Source organism: Serinus canaria, chromosome 3, assembly GCF_022539315.1.
Source record: "Serinus canaria isolate serCan28SL12 chromosome 3, serCan2020, whole genome shotgun sequence".
In the NCBI taxonomy this organism is placed as follows: Eukaryota; Metazoa; Chordata; class Aves; order Passeriformes; family Fringillidae; genus Serinus; species Serinus canaria.
The window spans coordinates 40,951,789-40,975,560 of record NC_066316.1 but is presented as its reverse complement, the minus strand read 5'-3'; the positions used below and the strand labels follow the sequence as shown (position 1 = coordinate 40,975,560).

The 23,772-nt window shown below is 35.1% G+C and overlaps 1 protein-coding gene across 1 annotated transcript in view; it reads left to right on the top strand.

Moving 5' to 3' along the window:
• Positions 1-23,772, top strand: part of WDR27 (WD repeat domain 27) — an 89,151-nt gene that overhangs the window by 40,463 nt on the left and 24,916 nt on the right. Inside the window, exon 23 of the mRNA XM_050973060.1 lies at positions 7,222-7,320. Coding sequence (XP_050829017.1) covers positions 7,222-7,320 — 99 coding nt within the window. The remainder of the gene's footprint in view (positions 1-7,221; positions 7,321-23,772) is intronic.

The window sequence follows — 23,772 nt, the reverse complement described above, 5'->3', positions numbered from 1 at the left end:
TTATAAGCAGGTAACCAGAATCCTTGTTTTGGACTGTGATTGTGCTGTCTGTAATTAGTTGTGACTAGAAAATATAAAATGTTAACACTTTAAATGTCAAATCTTCTCTGCATCCTAAATAGCCTAAGGTTACAAGTGAATTAAGTTGACTTTTGCTTAACTGAATATGCATATTATTGTAATTTCTAACCATTTTACAAGTGGACAGTCTCAGGTTTCTGAATATTAATATTATCAAGGGAGCTGGACCTTAATATACCTTAATTGGATTTAGATTTCCATTTTGCATGACTGCATACAAAACTGTTTACCTAAAAATTTGTTGACTAAAGCAATCTTAATGTAAAAAGACAAGTAAAAAGAACTCATTTTCTTTCTGTGTTATGTAGTTCTAGTTAGCTGTTTTACTTTATGTCTAATTAACCACTTAATTTTTTGTCTTTGAAGACCTTAGGGCTCTCTGAATAAATTCCAAGTTTCCAGAAATGAAATAGGGAATGAAGAAATAAATATTTGTCTCTTTAATTGCTTTCAGACTCATTCTTGCTAGCTCTCTTTGAACTGTAGACTCTATGAGGCGCATTTTGACCCCAGTGCTGCAATTGGATTTTCTAACATAAAACTCTCTGTCCATGCCAAATCTCAAAGCCTGTGTTCACAGCTCACACAGACTGACCCATATGACAAACCCAGAAGTTTTTCAGCATAGCAGGTTGCTGCATGAATAACAAAAAATAAATGGCAATGTATAACATTCTCTTCCCTTTTGTTTTTTTTACACTTTTCAACAAAGCCTAGGATTTTGCTTACAACACTGTCGTTGAAACACATTCTAAATCCAAGATTAAATTTATGCCTTCCAACTGTGAAGGCACTAAAGCTTGAAGCAGTAGCCCTTAGGGCATCTTCATTGAATGGAGTAGCAGGAGACAGGCTAAAGCAATTTGGTTCTTATACAGAACATCAATTTAATAACCACTTGTGAGTCCCTGAATATTAACCTTCATGCAAAATTGGTTTTAGAGTAAGTTCTCATTATGCAACTGATGCTGGAAAGTGATGCTGGTCTGGGGGCCAATCCAAAGAGTTTTGCAAACCTGTGAGTGGTGGCTGGATGTAAACCCAGACCTGATATTCTTTGCAGACTGAGTTATTTTCACATACAAGATTCTGCATCAGGCATAACACAAACTGTAGAATTTGTTTATAGTTGACACCTTAAGTAGCTACAGAGATTGATATTCCAAATAAAATAGCAGTGCTGCTGAGCAATATACTATAATGCTTTATTACCGGAAAAATACATTTGGGAATTGGGCTGCCAGCACTCTTTTATTCTGTACATCTACTCCTCTTGCACCGCACTACTTCCTAATGTAATCATTGCCAAGAAGATTGTATTTCTCAACCCCCATAAATATGTTATTAGCAACCTTAGTCTTTCTGTGGCTCAGTTCTGACTTATAAAATCAAGATTAGCAATGGTATCTTTCTTCTCTCCTCTTGTCTTTAGGACTTTAGATGAGGCCTGTCTCAGTTTGTTACTGTTGTGACCAGCTGCTTTGATCTTCTTTATATAAAATACTTCCATCCTTATGTGTATGTGGTGTGATAAGCTTTAAAATTGCATTGATTAGGTTAAAAATGACGTAAAATTATCTAGATACCAAAGAAGAAACACCTTAAGAAACTCCAAATGTGAATGATAAAATTGTGTGGTCAATTTTCTCCCTTTAATAGCCCATTTCATTAGAACTTTTTAGGTATTAATAATGTTAGGTAAAAGAGTACTAATGAGGGAGTTGGCAAAAATATTCTGATGTAGTTGTATGTAAATGGATGAGATAGGACTAGTTAATAGTCTAGAATGCTTTGTTCCATCTCTTGGGAGTGTATCTTGGAGGCATCACTAAGGTTTAAATTAGGTATATTTGATACATGATAAAGTATTCTTTATTACTTTATTTGGAGAAAAGAGGATATTTTATTTACCGGAAAATTATGTATGCTATTGGTTTTGTATTGTATTTGTTGTCTTGGTGTACACTTCATAGCACAGGGCTTGCAGAACAGAATGTATTGTATGAAGCAGTGGTAGCAACTATCTGAAGTATTTTGGTTTTCAGTGTGACTGGTATTCCAATTATATATTACTCAAGTTTTATCTTATGTGTCCATACTGTTTAACTAAGATAGGCTTTAACAGGAAACATCTGGAGAAAGCAGCATTAGTAGTGTTTACTGTAGAGAAGGCAGGACTGACATGGCTTGGCAGAACAAAATCCATAGCAGAGAATGAATGACAGGCTGAAAAAGCCTCTCTGCCAGCTGTTGATGGAGAAAATCTGCCCCTTTCCAAAGAGGCGCACAGTTTTGTTTTAGTCTTGAACCTGAGGTGTTTTGGATTCCTTGGTAACATGGTTGGCTGTTAGGCCCATTATCCTAGAAGAGAACAGATAAATATTGCTTTCTTGACATTACAGTCATGACTTCGGGTATGCTGTTACTTCAGTGTCTCTTTGGGTGTATCTCTGAAGATGACTGGAAATCTTGGCCTTTGTAGCACATTAATTGTTCTTGTGTGCTTTATGGACATTTCAGGCTATTGCTTATCTAGGCCAGTACACCTCAGACCTGACCACCACAAAACCAGATTAGCAGCTGAGGGAGGTGGAGGATGATTTTCTGATGGCTATAGATGTATTGTTATTTAACTACTACTGAACAATTTTTTTTTTCAAACTGTATTTCATGATTCTGTAATTTGTTACTGTGTTAACATTGAATTTTGCTAATGCTTTTGAGAGATAGGAGGAAGTGTGAGAAATTAGCCTTTTTGCTAAAGAAAACTAATTTTATAAAAGATAATACCCCATGTTCAACTGTAGACAAAACAGGAAGCTGAAGTAGATATGAATACCCAATGTTAATTTTGGAATGCATACAGCAGTGAGGTGCTAAAAGTGGATATATATAGTTTTATATCCTCAGGGCTTGTGTTTTCTATATGTGTACCTCTTGGTCTCAATTCTTGACAGTAGTCGAATTTTTGGTATCAGTGGTACATCTGGTACAAGAATCTGGTTGAAGATCCTGTGCAGCATCTGTCAAACAGTCAACACCAACACACAAACAGGAAATGCAATTCCTGCAACTCCTCTGTACTGTTAATATGGAGGAGAATCATAGCACAGAAAAGTCAGAAAAGAGCCAAAGTGGGTGTGATACAGCTATGCTGCTTCACAGTGAGACATGAATTCTTAGAATAAAATCTTCAAATTGTAATTCTGTACTCTGACAACACTATGTATGTTATAAAAGTAAAGGGAAACTAAATTCCATGCTGCATGGTTCTACATAAATTTCATATTAAAACAAATAAAGACAATAATTTACATGCGGCCTTAAAATTAGCAAATTAAATAGGAACTGAATTGGCAAAAATTACAATTTGGAAGCTTCATAGAAGGGTGGCTTAGAGAGGGAAGTCAGATATGGTTTATGTAATTTTTTTTAGCAAGGAAAATTTAAATGTGTTAGCTATAACTGGCAGAAGATTGATACATTTGAAAAATATCCCATGCATTTTGAAAGATGACTGATGGGTGTAATATTAACTATTTTAATAATAAAGAACATTAATAATGTTCACTGTCACTCATTTTTTTAGTTATGTCAAAGGAAATCATATGGAAACTGGGATCTTGCAGTAGTGGGAAGTTTCCTGTGACTACCAGAAAGACAGCCTCCATACAAGTCATTAAAAGGGAAAGGGACCCTGAGAGGGTGTACTGTACTCAGCATTTTGGTGCCAGGCTTGATTAGACTTTCCATGCTACCATGTGGTAAGTGTATAAGATATCTTGGAACTGAAGAGCATTAATCAATGCTTAGGATACTTGGGAAATCTATTTTATTATGTGTGGATTTGGCACCAATCCCTACAGTTAAGTAGTCTAACACTTTCCACTATAATTCTGTTTTCAGTTGCTTATAAGTAAGAACATTTTGGGCTGAAAAATTCCATGCTTGGTGTCTGCTTCAGGTTAATTGTTATTTTTCTTTAGTGTAAGTAGTTCAGGAGCTTTTTTAGCTTGAAATTGAGGAAGAATGCATGGTTCAGTGGAATATGTGCCCCAGTGTAAATAGGGAGTGATTGAGTGCAAGTCAAACACTTTTATCATGTACTGTGGGATTATGCATCAAGTTTGGCACTGATGGAAGCAAATGGCCAATAATGCACTATTAATAAGGCAGATGTCTTTTACAAAAACATGTTAGATGATCAAGGGACTCTATCCCTCTATCAAGGGATTTTAACATTTCTGTCTTCTGTAGCTCATTTGAAATATTAGGAAAAATAGTCACAGAAAAGTGATGGCATTGGCCAATCCATGCAAAACATGTGAGGAAAATATCTCTATTTGTGTAGGGCCAAATTAGGTATCTTAGATATCAATGTCTTTCTGTTTGTTTGTTAGCTGTGTTCTTTTCCTGGGATCTGTTTGTAAAATACATGCTTCAGCTTAAAGCCACAGCAGGAACAAAGCGTTTTCCTTGAAACTGGTGTTGCTTTTCTGATCCCTGTACAAAAGCTGATAACAAGGAGAATTCTTCTGTTATTAGTCAAGTGCTTATGATTTGCTTCCCCCTCTTTCCTACCCCAGGACACTGTAGGAATCTAAGTAGTTTGACACAAGTGTTTATGGCCATGGGTTGGACTAGAGGGCAATGGGAAAGAGATGGGAACAAGTTTCCTTTGAAGTTAGGGTGTGAGAAAACAGAGGAAAGAATTTACAGTGAAAGTCTGCAGATAAAGCATCAATTTATCTAGCACACTCTGTCTACCAAAGCAGTAGAATTAAGTAATTTTCCATTTGGATACAAATTCCTCCACTCAAGAAAGGGCCTTTGCCCTTCTTCTCTGTCTCTTGGTACAAGTCTAGGGAAGGAAGCAGAAGCTTGTGTATACTTGTAAGGCACTAAATACACTGTCACACTCTGGGTTACTGAAAACTGACTACTCCAAATGTTCTTCAAATGTCTAGTGAAAGGAAATACAAGTAAGTATGTGGTTATGGGTCCAGGAAACTTCTTTGGAAGCTGTTGGTACAGGTAAATTATTTTTACTTTTGGCTGACCCTCAGCAAGAATTGGAAAGGAAATACCAATATCTACTGAATCAGTATTTTTATTAGACAAAATTCGTCTTAATATAAAAAAAGGGGATTGACTTTGGCTAAAGTCTAAAACACTATATGCACATGTTCATTTTGGGTATTGCTGAGTGCTTCCTAGACTGTTTTGTTTTCTTTTTCATTCCATTTGGTTTGCTGAAAATCTGTTCTTCCTCTGTCATTGATTTCATATTTTCAAGCTTTTTTTATTCTTCTGTGGCTAGTGTTAATGGTATCATTTATTATTCAGTTACTGTTATTTCCTCTTTTTCTGTAGAGAAGACTATGCTAAAATAATCTAGTAAGTATAGAATAGAAAAACCATTTGGATTACATCAGAAAATAACAGCAAAACTAAAATGATGGCAGACTGTAGCAGAAGAATGTTTATACTGGAGTTACTTCTCTTATTATGAGTGTTAGTTCTGTTAAAATACAGTTCTCTTTGGGGTTTATATTTTATTTTGTTTTTAAACTTTTGAAGTTAAAAATAAATGTACTTTCAATCTTTAACCAAGCTAATTTTTATTCTCAGAATTTAGACTTTCACTGGCTAGTTTAAATATCTATGGCTACAGCTACTTAAACAGAAGCTGGCTTTATTCATTTTTATATGATGATTTTCTTTAAATCAGATTTTATTGTCTTGCATGTCAAAATTACTCAGAAAATTAACATTACTTTTCCCTTCAGTTATTGGAAGAGATGATACCTACCACAAAGTAATAAACTATTTTTGCATGTAGCTAGAGACTCTGCCCCTTTTGCTGTTGAACCATAACACCTAAATATTTAAGATTTACGGGGCTAGGAATACACTATTGGAAAGACGTTCAGCAGTAGCTCCATTAGGATGGGTTTGTAAGAGTGACGTGCAATGGGCAGGGCGTGTTCCCTGCCGCGTTCTGCGTGTTTTGCCTAGCAGCTGTTCAATTTGAGCATAGAGTCTTTGTGGTAAAGGTCAGAGGAAAGGGCTTTCCCATATCTCTTGAAAGGTAGAAGGCAAGGTTTGGATGCTTTTTAGGCTGAGAAGTGTGACTACAGCACCAAATACACTCTCGCTAGATTATAATTAAGCTGCACGACTGCTTCACAGCATTTTTGAAAGAAAGGAATGAGCCAAATGGTTGATTTAGAAACTGTGTGGAAGAGAATAAATTACCAGAATACCTAGGTTTAACAAACTTTGGAGTTTTGTTCAAAAAATAATGAAATATTATCACATCTATTTTACAGAGTGGAACAGGGACATAAAGATTAAGCCAAAAATGAACATGGTCCTTCCCAAATTAAACTGAGGACCTGGAATGGAAAACTAATTTTTACTGGATAATTCTGGCAAAGTTCTGTAAACCACTAGATTATGATGGAAAAATTTCAACTTCACTAACCGTGCCTCTCTGTGATATGTTCTCTTGGTTAAAAGATGGAACATGTTTCTTTCTGAATCAGAGCATTTTGTGCTCTTGATTCTTGCTGTCATTGACTTTGCCTCTTCTCTGTTCCTCCTTCCATAAAAGGGAACTGAAGCCTAAAAAACTGACCTGGAACAATGACTAGGCAGAGTTAAAGGAATAAAGTAGGTATTTATTATTATCTTATACTGCCCAGCGTGTATCCTTGGCTTTCCAAGGATACACGCTGGGCAGTATAAGACCTAAACAGACATGAAAATCATCACTATCTTAGATTTGATTTCTATAATTTGGGTGATAACTTAGCAAATGCTTAAATTAAGTAAAAAAAAAAAGTATTTAGAAAGAATAATGCACTCTTTCCCCAATAAATAACAAAACATTAGGTGTACTTCAGAAAGCAGGTAAAAAAATTACCCTTTAAAAACACATTTTAAATTTTGTTCTTTGGAATTTAAATCCTTTCTTTTAAGTGGAATCTAATACCTTTCTAAATTAGATAACTCAAATAATTAAAATTTTCTAACTTCTTTGTAGGCTATATATTTAGTGTCCCTATACTATAACTTAATGCTTCAAGAATGTGGGGTTTTTTTTGATACTGAAAATACCAACTCATTGTTTTTTAGGCTTACATATATGAAATGCGTTCAAGCACTTTTTTACAAAAACTGGGGAGACACACAGAATCTGTAATCAACGTCAGTTTTAATCCCTCATCTCCACAGGTAAGCCATTGCTTTTTTTCCTCTTTGTAATGAAAGCATATAAAATGACTCAAAGGCCTGAAAGATTTAAAAAGCAACATTATTTCAAGTCTGCTGTGTCAGAATAACTATTGAAATAGCTTTATCACAATATTTTGAAAAAATATTACTGTTGTGCTTTGCCTTTTAGATATCTATAGGTGAAAAGTACTTCAAAGAAGTTAGGCATTATGCAGTAACAATTTTTATTTGTTTAGTGGTCATTGTATTATGTTTCATTACATTTCAGTGTAATGGTTTAATTGCCGTGCAGCAATATATAGAAAGAGGTTTGTTTTCTAAGTTTTATTTTGACACCCAAGCTTCCCTGCAGCTAGTTTAACATGTGAATTCATTGTATGCTGTTTTTACAGAAGGTAAATCCTATGGATTTACCCTCTTTGTTTTCATATAGTGAATTTGCATTGGAGCCTTATGCTTTCTACTTTTTTGTTCCTTACTTTAGAGACACAACAATGGTCACTATATATATTTATGTAAGAGTGGACAGTAGCTTCTGTTTGCTTCACTGCCTCCTCACCTCTGACTGTACTTGTTATTAAAGATACTTATGGAGTAAATATAATTCCTTTACTTGTAGGAGTATTGTAACATTTATATATCTCCTTCCATTTGTAAATATAGATGCTAGCACTTCTGTGATTTTAGAATTTCTGTAAGTTTTCTTCCTTATATATATATATTGTTTGAACTGAAAAATTGTTGATTGCTGTCTTAGGGTGAACATTAAATATTTCTGGTCTTTGGATTCAGCAATGTTATATTCAACCAAATGGTATGATTTATTAAACTTTACACCCAAATTAAGAGTAGTACAAGGTTTAGCACTGAACACATTTCTGCAAAAAAGGTATACTATAAGAATAGAGCTGACTGTAGTCTTGCAGAATTCTGATCTATGGTCCAGCTGCTGGAATGCATTTTGATGGAAAATGTCTGATTAGAGTTCAATTTTCAAAAGTCCAGAGGCTCAACTGCAGTAGTAGTGTGAATCAAGCCTTGGAAATAATTAAGTACAGGAAAATAATTTGTTAATCAGGGGGACAGAATCTACACATGGTGTAAAATAAGCTTTGGCTGTGGCGCCAAGCCAGACTGGTATGAGAGTGTGCCTTGGGGCACAAACTCTTTAATACTGAATTTTCTCAAACATTACACAGTCAATTAAGTGCTATAGCTAGAGCCAAATCTGAAGTTCAAGAGCCACAAACCATTTTCTTGAAGAGCTCTTTCCTGAGAAACCAGGCCTGTGGTCTTGAACCAGCTGATGGCTTTCCCCATAGATATTCTTGTGGGGAAAGATTTTGAAGATAGTTTTATCAGAAACACTTTACTAAATAGCAAGGAATGTGTTAAACTGCTACAAATATAAAGATGAAATGTAAATTTGATTACCCAAATAATTCTGCATGATATGCACTCCAAAATGCTTTCTAAGTAATTATTTTTGGGGGAGTTACAGAAACAAAAGCCAAACCAAAAAATTAGAATTTAGCATGAAATTCCATTCCAAGGCACTAGGAATGCAATGATAAGCAATGAAATGATAAGCCTGTAGAGTAGAAAATAAGAAAACCATAAATTAATCAGAAAAGAATAATTCCATGCCTTGAAAGAAAGACTTTGTTTTAGGCAGTCAGAGTTTCCAATACTGGAAGATTTTTGTATACACTTCTACTACTGCTTAGGGATTTAAAATTGAATCTATTGTTGTTTCATCTGATGTTTGAATTAACGGAATTAAGATTTATATTGGATTCTGAACAGCCACTGGATAAAGCCCCATTGCATTCAAAGGAAATGAAATAGCAGGAGAAAACAAAATGGATGAAAAAAGAAAGTGGCTGATGAGTGAAATTCAGACATTATAACTAAGTCTTTTGCTGTGGAAACATGCAGCCAAAAGTGTGGTGTTCTGTCAGTGCTCCAGTTCAGTTGTTGCTTGCCCAGCACCTGTCCATGAGGTAGCTTATTCCAACCATTCTTATAACTCTCACTTGCATAAGTGTTCTTCCAGAAAAGATGGAAAAACCCTGGATGGATATGATATTATTATAGGAGGCATTGTTGCTTTCATCATATGGTACTCTGAAATAATTATAAAATTATTGCTATGAAAGCTGGAGAAGGGGAATAAGCTAGAAAATTTGCATTTATCTTAATTTTCAAGATGATTTCTCAGTTTTGGCTCCTTATTGTCAATTCCTGGTTTTCACTCATTGTTCAAAACTTATGTAGGGAAGAATATTTATCTTACCAGAACCATTAGTAGCATTTCAATCTATTTTAGAGAGTATACATTAAGAGTTATTGTAGTGTTTAACTATAGTAACTGTAGTTATTAACTATAACACACTTAGTCTAAATTAAAAAAGGCCTGAGTCTTATGTTCCAAATATGGAAACAATAAGTAATCTCTGTGATTTTGAAGCAGGATAAAAGCAAATGGGGACACTATTCTCATCTGCTGGTTTTGTGAAGTTGAATATTGGTATATGCTGTAATGGAAGTTATTTTTTCATGACTGAACCAGGACTTTGAGATCAGTGTGCATTGCTAGCACCACAATGATAAATTTGGAGGCAGTTTCATGCTTTTGATGAGCTGAGTCCACACAGCTGGTAAACTGGCCTCACTAAGAACCTTCTGAAACAGAGTATAATTAAAATTGAGGGGCAAATCAGAGATGACCAAGAAAGAGAGAGACTATTTAATGTTCTTCCTATTTAAAGAGAAGCCAGCATGTTCTCATGAGTCTTGATACCAATTCTCAAACTCTCTGCTCATTTCACAAACCTGTTCTCTTTTGTTAAATATTTCTTATACAGTTTAGGAGTAATGCAGTCTTTGTAGGAAGACTGTCTTTGATAAAGACTGTACTGCAGTTTATGTCTGCAGTCATGAGAAGATATTTCCTTTACCAACATTCAGCCAAAGGAGACAGTTGCATTAAAAAAAGAAAAAAAAAAATAGAGCCTCCTGCTGACTTTTTCTGAGGATGAATGTCTTTCTGTCCTTGTCTTCTTGAACTGTTAGCCAAATCTGTGTACTCACATTTGGTTAATCTCAGTGAAGTGAATGAAGACAGGGAGTGGAAATTTCCTAAATTTACCAAACATACCTGTTTAATTTTTTGTTCAAATTACTGAAGTATCAGTCTGATTAAATTTGATAAATATTTTATTTTTATTCACCATCATTAAAATGTTCCTCTCTTTTTAATCCTCAAATGTACAAATTTATTGTGATGGAATTATTAAAAAAAGGAAGGGATAGCAGTTAAGGCAATTTGTCCTAATCTTTCATTGGTTTTTACAGATCAAGTTGTAAATGGTACCAAGATACTCATGTAAAGCAGTTCAAGGCAGCTGCATGTGCCCTTTCTTATTCTGAAATACTCTAAGGCTTTTGAGACATAGAAACTGGGGTAAAAAATATTTTCAAAAAGTAACAGTATATATATAGCAATTACCTGGAGTATTGTTGAGCAAACAAAGCAAATCATTGTGACATGAATTAAACTTGGGTTTTTTTTAATGTAAGATGATGCTTTAAAAAGTTATTAGCAGTCAGTGACTGATACAACTGTGTTGTATACAAGCCTACCACATGTTAAAAATCTTGAGATAGTCTTCAGGTTTGGAGAAATGCATAACCATTCAACTTTCAAACTTTCAGCAGTTAAATGGATTTAGAAATTGAGTCAAAGCAGATAAGTGCCAGTCTAAGTACCTTGGGGGAAAAGAGGATCTTCAGCTCTACCCAGCTTTGGAAAATTCTCAGTGATTTGGTTTCCTACAGTGTCCTGTTTGGCTGCTGCCTTTAAGCCAGTGGTTATATTTGCAGATCTTGGCCCTTGCCATCCTGAATCTCCTTTGACAGAAAAGAGCACAGAGCTTTGGGCTGTTCCATTCTCCTGCTACAAGGGTTGTTGAGCCTGAGGATGACTAGGCTACTACTGTGACACAGCAGATAGTCTGACTGAATTTATTCCAATACCTGAGAATTCAAAATTGATTTATCACTGAACATGTATGTCACTGTTTACAGCAGAAAGATAATTTCTTTAGAAGTTTCTAACAAACTCCAATAATGTTGTGTATCAATATATTAAAATATGAGTTTATGTTGTTTAGTGCAAAAATTTGTTTATATCAAAAAATTCTTGCAAATAAATATGAAAAACGTATGAAGAAGCATGACAGATTTTTAAAGAGAAAGAAAGAGCTTTCTATAAGCTAGAAAGGATAATATAATTCAATTCAATCATTGAATACTCCATGCATTTTAAGTGTGTTGCCAGTAAAAAACAGCTGTACACCACATGATTTTAGATAAATATGCTTGCAGAGGCAAGCATCTCAATTCATAGCATATTTGTTATAAAATATTTATGGTACTTCTTACAAGGGTCGATACTTTATTGAATGGCACTGCTAGGCTGAAAGGGCTGGTAGGGAACAATTGGTTACTCTGCTGTTCAGTGTGAGTTTTTTTTACCAAGTATCTAGACAGGCTTCCCTATGGACTGGAAAGAGAGAGGATTGGCTGGGAGCAGGAGGGAAAGGCACTAATTGTAGTCATAAGGATAATTTGGAGAACAGACAGCTTCTTGGAAACTGTCAGATAGAGAGTGAAGAGAGAATGGTGGAGACTAAGAACTGGAGGAGAAGAACATATGTGTGGAGTGAAGTGATGATGTTGGAGAGATGAAGAGAGTGCCTAGAGGGAGGGAATGAAAGCCCTAAGTAAGAGATGAAAGCTGCAAGGTTAAGAATTATAGTTTCTGAACTTCTAGTTAAGCCTTGTTTCAGAAAGAGATAGGAAAAGTGAGATGCCTGTGACCTGGTTTTCAGAGCTGCTGGGAACTGGAGGTTGCTCTTAACAGTTCTGAGAATTGGTGAGTTCAGTGTCTCAGAAAAAAACCCATCTTTTCAAAGGAAATAAAGGGAAGCTTCCAGATGAGATAAACCTCACTTGCTCCCTTTATACACTACACAACTGTCTTGTAAGAGCAAATAATACAATATTGAAAGGGGATGAGCAAGTGAGCATCTGCTTTTCACACTCCATGAAGGGGCATGTAAAAAAGTATTCTGTGAAGTATACTTTGAATACAGTCTCCTCCTCTGTCTGGAGGAGATGAAGCGGGGAAGATTTGCCAGACAGGAAGAACTAAAGGACTAATGGTTAGGAGTGTGTTCAGCTACATTTTTCATAAAGAAATAGAATTTGCAATTTAATTATCTTATGGAAGCTGTCACTTTAGGAAGCTGTCAAGGTATCTTCTTTCTCTTTCTTGAAAAGTGATGTATTTAACTCACTCAACAGACAGTATTCATAGAATGCAGTTGAGCATTTGTGGATACTAGAAACCATTTTGCGGGAAGTTCCAGTTCTAAAGTTTCATGGGCTTTTCATGTAGAACAGGTACAAAGCTTCTTCCTCCATTTCAATTACAATTCAGGCATGTGCATTCCAGGAAGATTCTCCCTTCTTACAGTCTTTGAGAAATTTAAAGCCAAATTAATTGGCAGTCATGATACAAATGTATAATGGATATATAACAAATCAGAGAGCAGCCATTAAAATATATTTAGATATAGTACAACCAAAATGAAATGTGGAATGAGCTGCATTCTAAATGAGCATTTGGAAAAGGAAGAGCTAAGTCTTAGCTAACAGATTAAATATGAAAAGAAAAACAGACTCAACTTCTGTCTTAAATTAAAATAGCAACATAAAATGATTCCAGCTGACTGATGATATAGCCACACCAAATATCTTGGCCCAGCTCCTGGCTCTATCTGAATTGTGTTCAGCATAAAGGGAGAAGAGTACGAAGCAGAAATTCTCTAAAGCTGCCTTTTGTGCCTCTCTTCTTCCAGTCCACTTCATAAAGTACAGCAGACTCAGAAGTGCTTGATTCTGCATTCCTTAACAAGTTTTCCCTGTGAGCTGATCTGGCAACTGGGGGGACTTTTGCTTTGCCTTCTTGCTTTCAGGGCTGTGCTGTGTGGTGGGGTAGGCAGGGAATATACATGTTGATAATGGGATTCTGTGCCCCTTTCTCTTATCTCATAGAAATATTCAACATCTGCAATCACCACTAGTTGCTCTGCTTCTGAAGAGTAGTGTTTGAAATATTTAAAAATTATGGTAATACATGCATTAAAATGATAATTTTGTCACCTCAAGGGACTGGTTAATTGATGCTTTTTCATAAATCTTTCACAATGTTTCTGTCTGGAATACTGTACGTGCTGAGACACTGTGACATGGTTTTTCTGCAGAATTGTACTTGTATTCTCTCCACCTAGTCACTTGCTCATGTAAGAAGATTTCTTGAAAGAAATTGATAACTTCCCTGCTGATATATCATACAATGCTATGCCATGCCATGCCATATGAGAAACAAACACAAATCTTGGACTTATTCCAACAGTTAATGCCTTTGTTTCTGCTCCTCTGCTAACATCTGGGGCAAATCACATTGACTCTGCCACTGCCTTTTTCTTCTGTGACCAGGTAAGGAATGATCAAAACTGTTCATTGCAGAGAGAAGCTAGATCTGGTGAAAGAAAAGCAACAATTATGAAGACTCTTTTAAAATGTCAACATAATATGCCTGTGATTCTTTAACCTGAATCATAGAATGTCCTGGGGTAGAAGGTACATTAAATACAACTTATTCCCAATCACTCTGCCATGGACAGGGTTGCCAACAATAAGACCAGGTTAGAGGTGCTCCAGTCCTCTGATCATTTTGCAGACGTACTCCAACAGGTCCACATCTTTCTTCTGCTGAGGACCCAAGAGCTTGATGCATTATCTCAGGTTAGGCTTCCTTGAGAGCAGAGTGAAGGTGAAGAATCACATTCCTTGACCTGCTAGCATCCAGCCAAATCCTTATCCAACCTTCAAATCCACCCTTCAAATCCATATCTCTCTAGTTGAGAGATAAGGATGCCATCAGTGTCAAAGGATGTCAAAGGCCTTGACACAAGCCCAGGTAGATGACAACAGTCAGTTTTCCCTTGTGGACCATTGCAGTCACTCCATCATAACAGGTCTTCAAACCCTCTGAGGAGCACCTAAGGACTTTGAGCTTGTTTAGTTTGGAGAAAAGAGGCTGAGCAGTGACCTCATTGCTCTCAACAGCTTCATGAGGAGGGAACATGAAGGTGCTGATCTCTTTTCCCTAGTGTCCAGTGACAGGACGTGTGGGAACGGCTCAAGGATACATCCATTAGAGGAGGTTTAGAGTTGATGTGATGAAACATTTCTTTACAGAGAGAGTGGTAAAACACAGGAACAACTGTCAACACACCATGCTTGAATATCAAGCTTGAATATCATGCTTTAATTTTTGGTCAGCCCTGAAGTGATCAGGAAATTGGATTAGATGATCCTTGTGAGTCTCTTCCATTTTAATTCTGTTCTGTTCTATTTAATTCTAATTCTAATTCTAATTCTAATTCTAATTCTAATTCTAATTCTAATTCTAATTCTAATTCTAATTCTAATTCTAATTCTAATTCTAATTCTAATTCTAATTATTCTAATTCTAATTCTAATTCAATTTCTAATTCAAATTTAAATTTGAATTTCATTGTTTCTATCTCCTCCTTTCCCTAGCAGTACATTCTGAGGAAATCTCTCGTATTTCTTGCCAGCCCTGCAGTAGTAGAACGGACTGGATAGCTAATCATGTTCCAGCTTAGGCGTTGGCTGTGTCCCTTTGTAGGAAGAAGGCATGAACCTTCTGATGGGCATGAGATGTTGTGTGATGATTTGAAGGACTGAAAAAATTTGCAAAAAGCATGTGGGAAGTGTGGTTTTTTAAAATTTGTGTTCATCAAGTTCAGCTGGGTTTCCATGGGGTGTCAAACCCCTGCATCTCTGACACTTGCAAGGCTCAAAGACAAAGTGCTCAGTCTGACGTAGGGTGTAGTCCTGAATGAAATGGTTTCAAATGTTTTTGAGGTGAGCAATACCAATACCTGTTCATTTCCCTGTGGAATTTTTTTTTTCCTTGTAATCAGTTTTAGAAATGCCTGACCTGTTCTCTGGGGTAAAAAAAGCTAAAACAAGAGAGCTTGAGAACAGCAGTGCTCATCAGAGCATTGGCCCAATGCTCTTCTTCAAAGTGATCAGCCATCATTGTCTAAAGGAAAGCTCATGAGTGGTACAGGGCTGCTCCAGCCAGGATTGAGAGAGTGTAGGCCTCCTTTGGCTGGAACTGGCATTCTCTGGAGCCTCTAACCACACAATGCCCTGCCAAGGACCCAGGGGATGTGTCTTAGCTCATCCTGGGCCCTGCAGTCCTGTCTGAGCAATGCTGTGGGTGTGCCCACTCTTGGCCTCGTTTGCTTGGTGGGCCTGGGACCCACACTGCAGATAGCTGCTCTATGGATGCCTCAAACTGGGTCAGAGCTTCTTAGGCATAACTCCAGGCATAACATAACATAATTATTCAATTTTATTCTATTTCCTGTACTAAACATGAGCTGAATAAAGATGAGGCTATCATTTTCCTGAAATGCCTGGGGTTTTCAGCTCCAAAACCACTTTCAAGGACACATCACAAAGATTACAAGTGTAAACAAGATTTTTATTTATTTTCTTTTGTCTTTCTGAATCTGTTTCAGAGCCAATGCTCATGAGAATTAAAACTGTCTCACAATATTCAGATTATTCAAGTTTTCTTACAGCTAATGCAAACATGTCAAATCCCATCATTTAATAGTCTTTTCTGAATCCCAATAATGTGTTAAAATCTATTTATTCATTATTATGGATTACTGAGTAAAACTTTATATAAGATAAAAATTATTTCTCAAGCCAGTTTTTCTTTTGGCATGACTCTATAGACTTTGCTCTCATGAGGTCTCTATCTTGTGTCTTTCTAGTGAAGGAATTATTTTTGTATCAAAAATGCTTAAAGATAGGACTATCTTTTTATCTAGAATTTTTGGGACAAAGTGAAGCCTTCTGCTTATTAACAAGTTGAAACTCAAGCATCCATTTAGAAAATTACTTAACTTGGTCAAGGGAAATACAATTGCTCTGATTCAGAGACTTTGAGAAATGATAAGGATAGCTAAATCCTAAAGAAATATCTGGAATTGTGCTCTACCCAGATTTGTCGGAATAGGTGTATATATTCGTCATCTATGTGTACCATATTCATTAAACCTAGACAAATGAAAAATGCACTTAAAATTAATGAAAGAAGCACTTTTCTGATAAAATGTGAAATCTGTGAAATTCTACATTGAATTAATAGTGCAAGGAAAATGTTTTTAAAAAAGCTGGCTGTTTTACTTCTACAGACATTTGACTCTGATTAAAGAAAACAGTTTTTTTAATACATTTATAACACATGGTTTTCTCTACTTTCAAATTTAGCAATTTAATTAAATATGAAATTTTGAAGCAAGTGGAAAATAAAATTACTTTGTTGTGCAAGTTTTACTAACACAGGTCTTAAAAACTGGCTAGTGAAATCTGAATCTTATTTCTCACTGCTATGCCAAGATAAATTTCTGGCAAAGACTTTTTATTAGTGTATCCAAAAGCTGATGAAGTTTTAAATCTCAAATTATAAATGTGTACATTCAGCAGAAATAGATTTTTTCTCCTTGTTTACAGTCAAGAAAGAGTCAGCTATGGTCGCACAGTATATATTCAAAACTCATGGCCATAAATTCAACAGTATTTATTAGGACTAGACCTTGCATTTTAATTAGGAGATAGGAAGTATCCTGAGTTGTAACACAAGTTTGTCAAGTATGGCTTTCTCAGACATAAACTCTATGGATCATCTAAAGATTTAAGGAACTTCTTTCTTCTTTATCTTCCATTATGTCGTTCTGTTTTCACTCATCTTTAAGTGTTTTGTCTGTTTGTGTTTTGGGCTTTTTATCATTTTAAGCATTTGAAAAAAAAAATGGGGAGCCTTTCAGAATGTTGAAATTTGCTGGAGATATTTTAGTGTTCAGAAACTTCATAGATAAGGTGAAAATTAGTAGATCTACTATCAATATGAAAATGTTCCTCATCAATAAAAATGTTGAAAGAAAAATTATTGATATGCTGATACCATATTTCCCAGGATGAGCAATGGACTCCATGGGGACAATTATTCCTTATTATCTATGGCAGTTCAAAAGTTTTGAAGGCCAGCCTTTTCATACCATTTTTTTCCCTAGTTCTGTACAGTCTAGCCTACTGGAGGCAGTGAAAAATTATGTATGGTATTAAACCTTTTGTTTTAGGCAAGGGATTCCTTGTACAGATGCTGATCCTGTGTAGGCAGTTTGAGTCCTTCATTAACTCTGTCTCAGAAGCTGGCCTGCAAAGAAACCAGATGGTCTTCACTGGTTTAAAATAGATCACACTGAAATGTGACACATGCCATTGCAAGGTGAGATGTTGCTTTTTACAATTAAAATTCTAGGTTTGAGATAGCATGATGAGTGTAGGATAGGAGACTTTGTAGAGCAGAGTAATTGAAATGTAATAACCCACTTTGACTTTGGACAGAACACTGAGGATGAGAAGTCTCTAGTAGTTAAAAGCAACATCTGATTCCAGTTATCAGATTTTAGCTAACCTTTCTATATTAAAGAATTTTTCAAATAAGTATATGATGCCAAATATAATAAATAGTATGATAATAAAAAAATGAAACAGAAATTGTAGAGCTATTATTCTAAGAAAAGGCATAGAGCAAGATTACAATTTATACAAAGAGTATGTCATAAATGCTACCCTTTCAAGGGTACATATTTCTTAGAATTAGAAAATCCTTAGGAGTTAGAATTAGAATAAGAGTTAGAATTCCTTAGGAGTAATACACAGAACCATCAGGAAAATCTTGAGAACTTCCAAGAAGATGTACTTTAAACTAAAATTCACACTATACATGGCAGCATTTTATTGTATCTGGAGCATGTTACATTTTCTCCTGTGATTCTAACTAGAAGTTGAATTCCTTCCATTCTATCTTCATGACTGTTTTAATATGAAGTTTGATACAAAATTGAGAAATTTTTTTGTTTTGTTTGAGAAGCAGTCCAAAAGTCCAAAGGAATACATCAGTTATAACAATAGATTCCTATAAATGCCTGTCATGCCAAAAAGGTATAGTTACAAACAAAGTATTGAAAAATCATTTTTTCATAGGGTGGTTTTAGAGAAATACCTTTAGTCCTCATCATAAGGATAAAAAAGTACCTAATGAGGGACACCCAAGCTGTAGTTCATTACAGAATTCATAAGGATTTCTGAAATCCCTTATTTGTCTTGCAGAATAATGTTTTTTTAAGATGAAATAAGAACATGGGCTATCTTTTATTTTGCTTGTAATCTAGATGTGATCTAAAAGTTTTGCTTATGTTCCAGCTAGAGGCATCTCCTCCGAAATGTAGTTTTTTCCATCAATAATTTATGTAAGCAGCTATGATACTTACTGAAAGAAGTGTTTTTTACTTCAAGTGCCTTCTCTTTCCAAACTTCAGACTTACGCTGTATTTCAAGGTTGGAACAAATTCTGTCCATGAATGACTCAACTTCAAAATGTTTTGTTTGCACTGCAGAATATGATACACTCTCCATTGGGAAGCTGCTAGCCTGGCATGTTTAGCTAGTTTTCCTGCTGACTTACCAAGTGTTATGCAAGCATTGCTATCCCATGACTTGAACAGCTCCTGTTACTTTTACTTTAAATATGGATGCAGAGTTTTAAAATATCTTATAAATAATAAGGTCCTTCATGAAAGTTAAGTGCTATATTTCAAGACACAAAGGTAAATATGATTCCCCTTTTTCTTCAAGTGTGAGTTATGGACCTTTATTATTTTTAAACAGCATATAATTTTCCCTTGAAAATATTTAAGTATGCAATATGTCATGTAAGACCATGGTTTGTCTTTTGAATTGGCTATCTGAAAAATATTTTCCAGAAAAGGTGGATTACCGAGGAATAAAATGAACTTGCTTTCTGTAGACATACAGATATAGGGTGGAATAATTAATAAACAAAATACGTTTTGAGTACCAGGCTGTATTATCCAGGCACATATAGATATTATAAATCTCTCAGCCACAGAGTATGAGTACCATCCAGAGGAAAATAAAACCTTTATGAAAAGGAAGTAATGCTGGATTAATAAAACTCCTTGTTGTCTAAATCAGGTTGTGTCTTATGGAGCTGTGATGTGTATTAGAATGGCTAAAATCTTACACATATGTTATTTTAAAAAGAAAAATAATTATTAAACTTCAAGGAAAATATCCTTAATATGTAACCACTGTATTAAAATTGACTGACGTGATGGAGTTTTGTACAGTGAAATGAGTCATATTATCTTCTGTTGGCATGTCAAGAGAGGTAATACAATTACCTAGAGCTAGCATTTTTGGCCTCTATTTAAGAAAGAAATGCAAAAAAAAAAAAAGAGAAAGTGATGAAGTCTGAAGGAGAAAAGACTGATCTCCAGGAGCAAGTTAAAGAAAACAATTGTTAAATATTTGTTAAATTATATAGATAAGACTTATGCTAGAAGAGGAAGAGGTTTTCTGTTAACTTATAATGCTATGTGGGAAACTTTAAAGAAGACAGAGATTTTAATTTATTTCAATGAAAAGTTTTGTAAACAAACTATATTATATCAGATCTGAAGTCCATTTGATTGACATCAGTACAGCTGGCCAGCCTGCCTTAGTGCTTACAGCTGAAGTGAAAAACTGTCATAGTTTTAAAGGTCCCACTTCTGTAAACCCTTCCTGTTCCATTGAGTTATTTTGGGAGTTTTAACATGCAATGGTTTCAAAGAAGTTGTGCCAATAAGTTGAGTATAAAAAACAGTATTGAAAATCACTTAATTTAATTTAGTAGGGAATTATATATTAGATGGAAAAGTGCCTTTCAACTTAGCCATGTATACCTTTATTTCTGACATGATTTGATTTGTTAAATGCTTTATATTTTGTGCCTGATGGACACAAAGTAAGGCCTTCATGGTTCAGAAGGAGAACAAATGAGAGGGTCCATCAGTTATAGTCAAGATGTAGAATGTATGGCTTCCTAAGAGCTGAATTTAAGTTACAGGTCATTAGTGGATGATATTCAAACCATGTCCAATGTGCATCCTTTCATTTTCTTTTCCACCATGCTTCTAAGTTACAAGCTTCTAGATTTAAGAATTGGAAAGATCTAAAAGTAAACATAAATTCTGCTACAGTTAAAACTAAGAGAACAGCAAAGTAGACTGAGAGTTATACAGTATTTGGTGGGAACAATATTCTGTTGCAGTGTAGTTGGACCTTACAGCAATGCTCATGACAGATGCTCCAAAGACAATGGTGGCTCTTTATTAATAGAGATATTGGAGTCTGGAAATGCAAGTAGATTGCAAAAACATGCGGCCCATATTAATGAATCAGAAGTTTTTGTACTTTTCCAGGCCTTCAAACAAAGAGTGTAAGGTATCTGCAATGGATGTTGGCTCATGGACTAAATAGCAGGATATAAAAACACTCAAGTGATTTAGGCTTCTAGCTTACAGATCCTTTCTGAAGATGGAATTGGAAGCTGCTCTTAAGTCAGTTATTTAGTTACCATTTGTTAGAATGAACTTTTATTCAGTATTTTAGCTTCAAGTCAACTTATGGAGACTCTCACTGTTGTTGAATGGCTTGAGTTGTATTCCTCAAGCAAACCACCAATGGGTGGTCATAATACATTTGCAGTCTGGGAGAGTCCATCAGTAACAAATAGCTCCTAAATAGGATGTGTCATGGGTGGACCAAGAGTTTCCTGCAAGGGACAGTTTCTGGAAGATACCATAGCTTGAATGAGTGTACTGCTCATGTGTGAGCTCGTGCTCAGGTGTATTCTTAACTCTGCTAAGCACGGCTAGCCTTGTGACAGCCACTCATTTGGGAAGGAGATATTATAACAAAAGAAGATACTGCATACGTAATAACTCCACATGAAACAGACTCATGGGTCACAGTCTCACTTTTAGGCATACTTTCATAAACTGGGTTTTTATATTTTAGTGAAGAAAATCAGAGTTTACAACTTGGTTTATAATTATGGAGGCAGGTGTGGCTCATGGATTATGATAAAGTAGTGAAAGATCTGAATATTTGATTTCACATCTTGCAATATCTTTAGAAATAGATAAACTCTTTACATTAATTGGTATAGTTGTATTCTACTGAAAGAACGCAGTTTTACTTCACAATACTGTATACAGTTGCACCCTTGTGCTTCTCTATTGACAAACCTCAGAATTTTTCCAGACTTTGAAGTTGAAAGAAATTTGTGTGCCAAAAGGCTGCATGGAACTGTTGATTTGAATTATGTTTTTCTAGTATGGAAGTGCATCACCTTGGTTACCTTCTCATTAGAAGAGAGTTTCTTTTAGTTGACTCTTTCTTAAGAAGGACTCTTCCAGTAGTGCAGCTCCTTTGTTTAAAAATCTCTTCTATTCCTCGTGATTTCAATGTATTCCTCGTGTGCCAGTGCACTGATCAGTTCTTAGTGGTTTATGTTAATATATTTATGTCAGAGATGGCAAATTGAAATCTAGCCATGATAAATGAGCAAAGTAGCCATTTTTTTTTCTTTTCATTAGTCTGGGTGCTATATGTTTATTCTTCATTAAATGCAGTCTATGTCTTTCTTTTTATAAAATGTCAATCCAGAAACAGAAAAAAAAAAAGTTTTAAGTGAAAACAAATGAAGAAAAAACAGAAAAACATGTTGCTATAAACAGCTATTAGGGCTGAATCATACTAGAGTTTTGTGGATGTTTTCATTTTACAGTGTCATTTGTTTACTAATTTCTGACTTTTTTCTTTTTGGGCAAATTATTAACACGTTTTCTCAGCTTTCAAGAAAAAGTGTTTTCATATTTTTAAAGTAATAACTGAACAAAAATACATTATTTGCACTTTTTGTGTGCTTGCTCTTGTCTGTCTTGAAAAATGTTTCAGTAATATTAAATATCTGCTACAATCTTAGCAAGGATCTAGTGTTTTCATGAAGTATCTTTTATTGGTTTATGAGAAGACACTGTTGCAATTCTCTACTGCATTATGCTGTATATTTTCAGTAAACCTGACAAGAGTCTACACTGCTCAATTTTTTGGTGGGGGAAAAAGGGATCACAAAGTAAGAAACAAGAAAGTACACTGCATTATTATTGATTAATTCTGAAACACAAAGTGGCCTTAAGGCAGTTAGAAGGGAGCTAGTGGTAATTTTTAAAGTTAGTTATGCAAGAATATATACTAGCCTATTTAGTTATTGAAATCTGTAACATGCTTCCATTTTTTCTTAAGTCTTTCTTTTAGCTGCAAGTAGGGTTCTTTTTTTTTTTTTTTTTGCTGTCATTTGCTGTTCAGAAAACTGTAGTTGATGAGGCTACAATCTGAAAGGTTGTTTCTAGGTCAACATTGATCATTGAATTTTCAAGCTAAAATTTGAAAGCGTATTTGATTTTATTGCAAGTTTGCTTGATAAAGAATTTAGAAAAATCAGTTCTTTGTTTAATTAATTTCCAAAATTCATAGTGTGAATCTGAAACCAACTATTACCTTGCAGGAGGTTGATTTCTTGGATGGTATATTAGTGCTGAGGTTGATTTCTTGGATGGTATATTAGTGCTGATGAAAGAGTAAACTATCCCTTTTTGATTTTGAATCCACATCACTGTTGTTTGGTACATGAGCAAGTAAGACTTTCTATATGCACACACACTTGTAGAGATCATCAGAAAAATCTATAATTTGCCATCTTATTCTGAAGAAAGCTTCAGGTCTAACTAGTATTCAGTACCTTGAACCATTTGTGTCTGCTATTATAGTCTGCTTATAATTGTTACACTATAAATATCATCACTTGTCATTGAAGACATTGATTTCCTCATACTATTAAAGAAATGCAGATATTTTAAATTAGTTATTAAATTTTCCAGCAAAATAAACCCCTTTTTTTTTCTGATAGATAATGGCAAAGAATTCTTTTGTGGAATATAAGTAAATGAAAGCAAATTAATGATCTTTTTGTGCTTTCACATTTCTAAATGAGAGTCAAATTAGGCAGCAGTCTTTTCCTCTCAGTACAGCTGAAAAAATATTTTTTGCACAGCTAGATCTGATACCATGTGTGGATAACTAAATCTTGTGGGGCTGTTGACAACCCTTTTTAATATCCATGTGTCCTTATCCAAGCTTCCCTACTGCAATTTCAAGGAGTTTCTTATTGGTGAGTGTCTCAGCTGGACACTGTGTAATATTACTTTGCATTGGAAATTCAGCAATGATGAAATGTCATTTTTGGCTTACCTTTGTAAGTCAATACAAATGCTCCCAAATACAGTTTAAAAAGAAAAG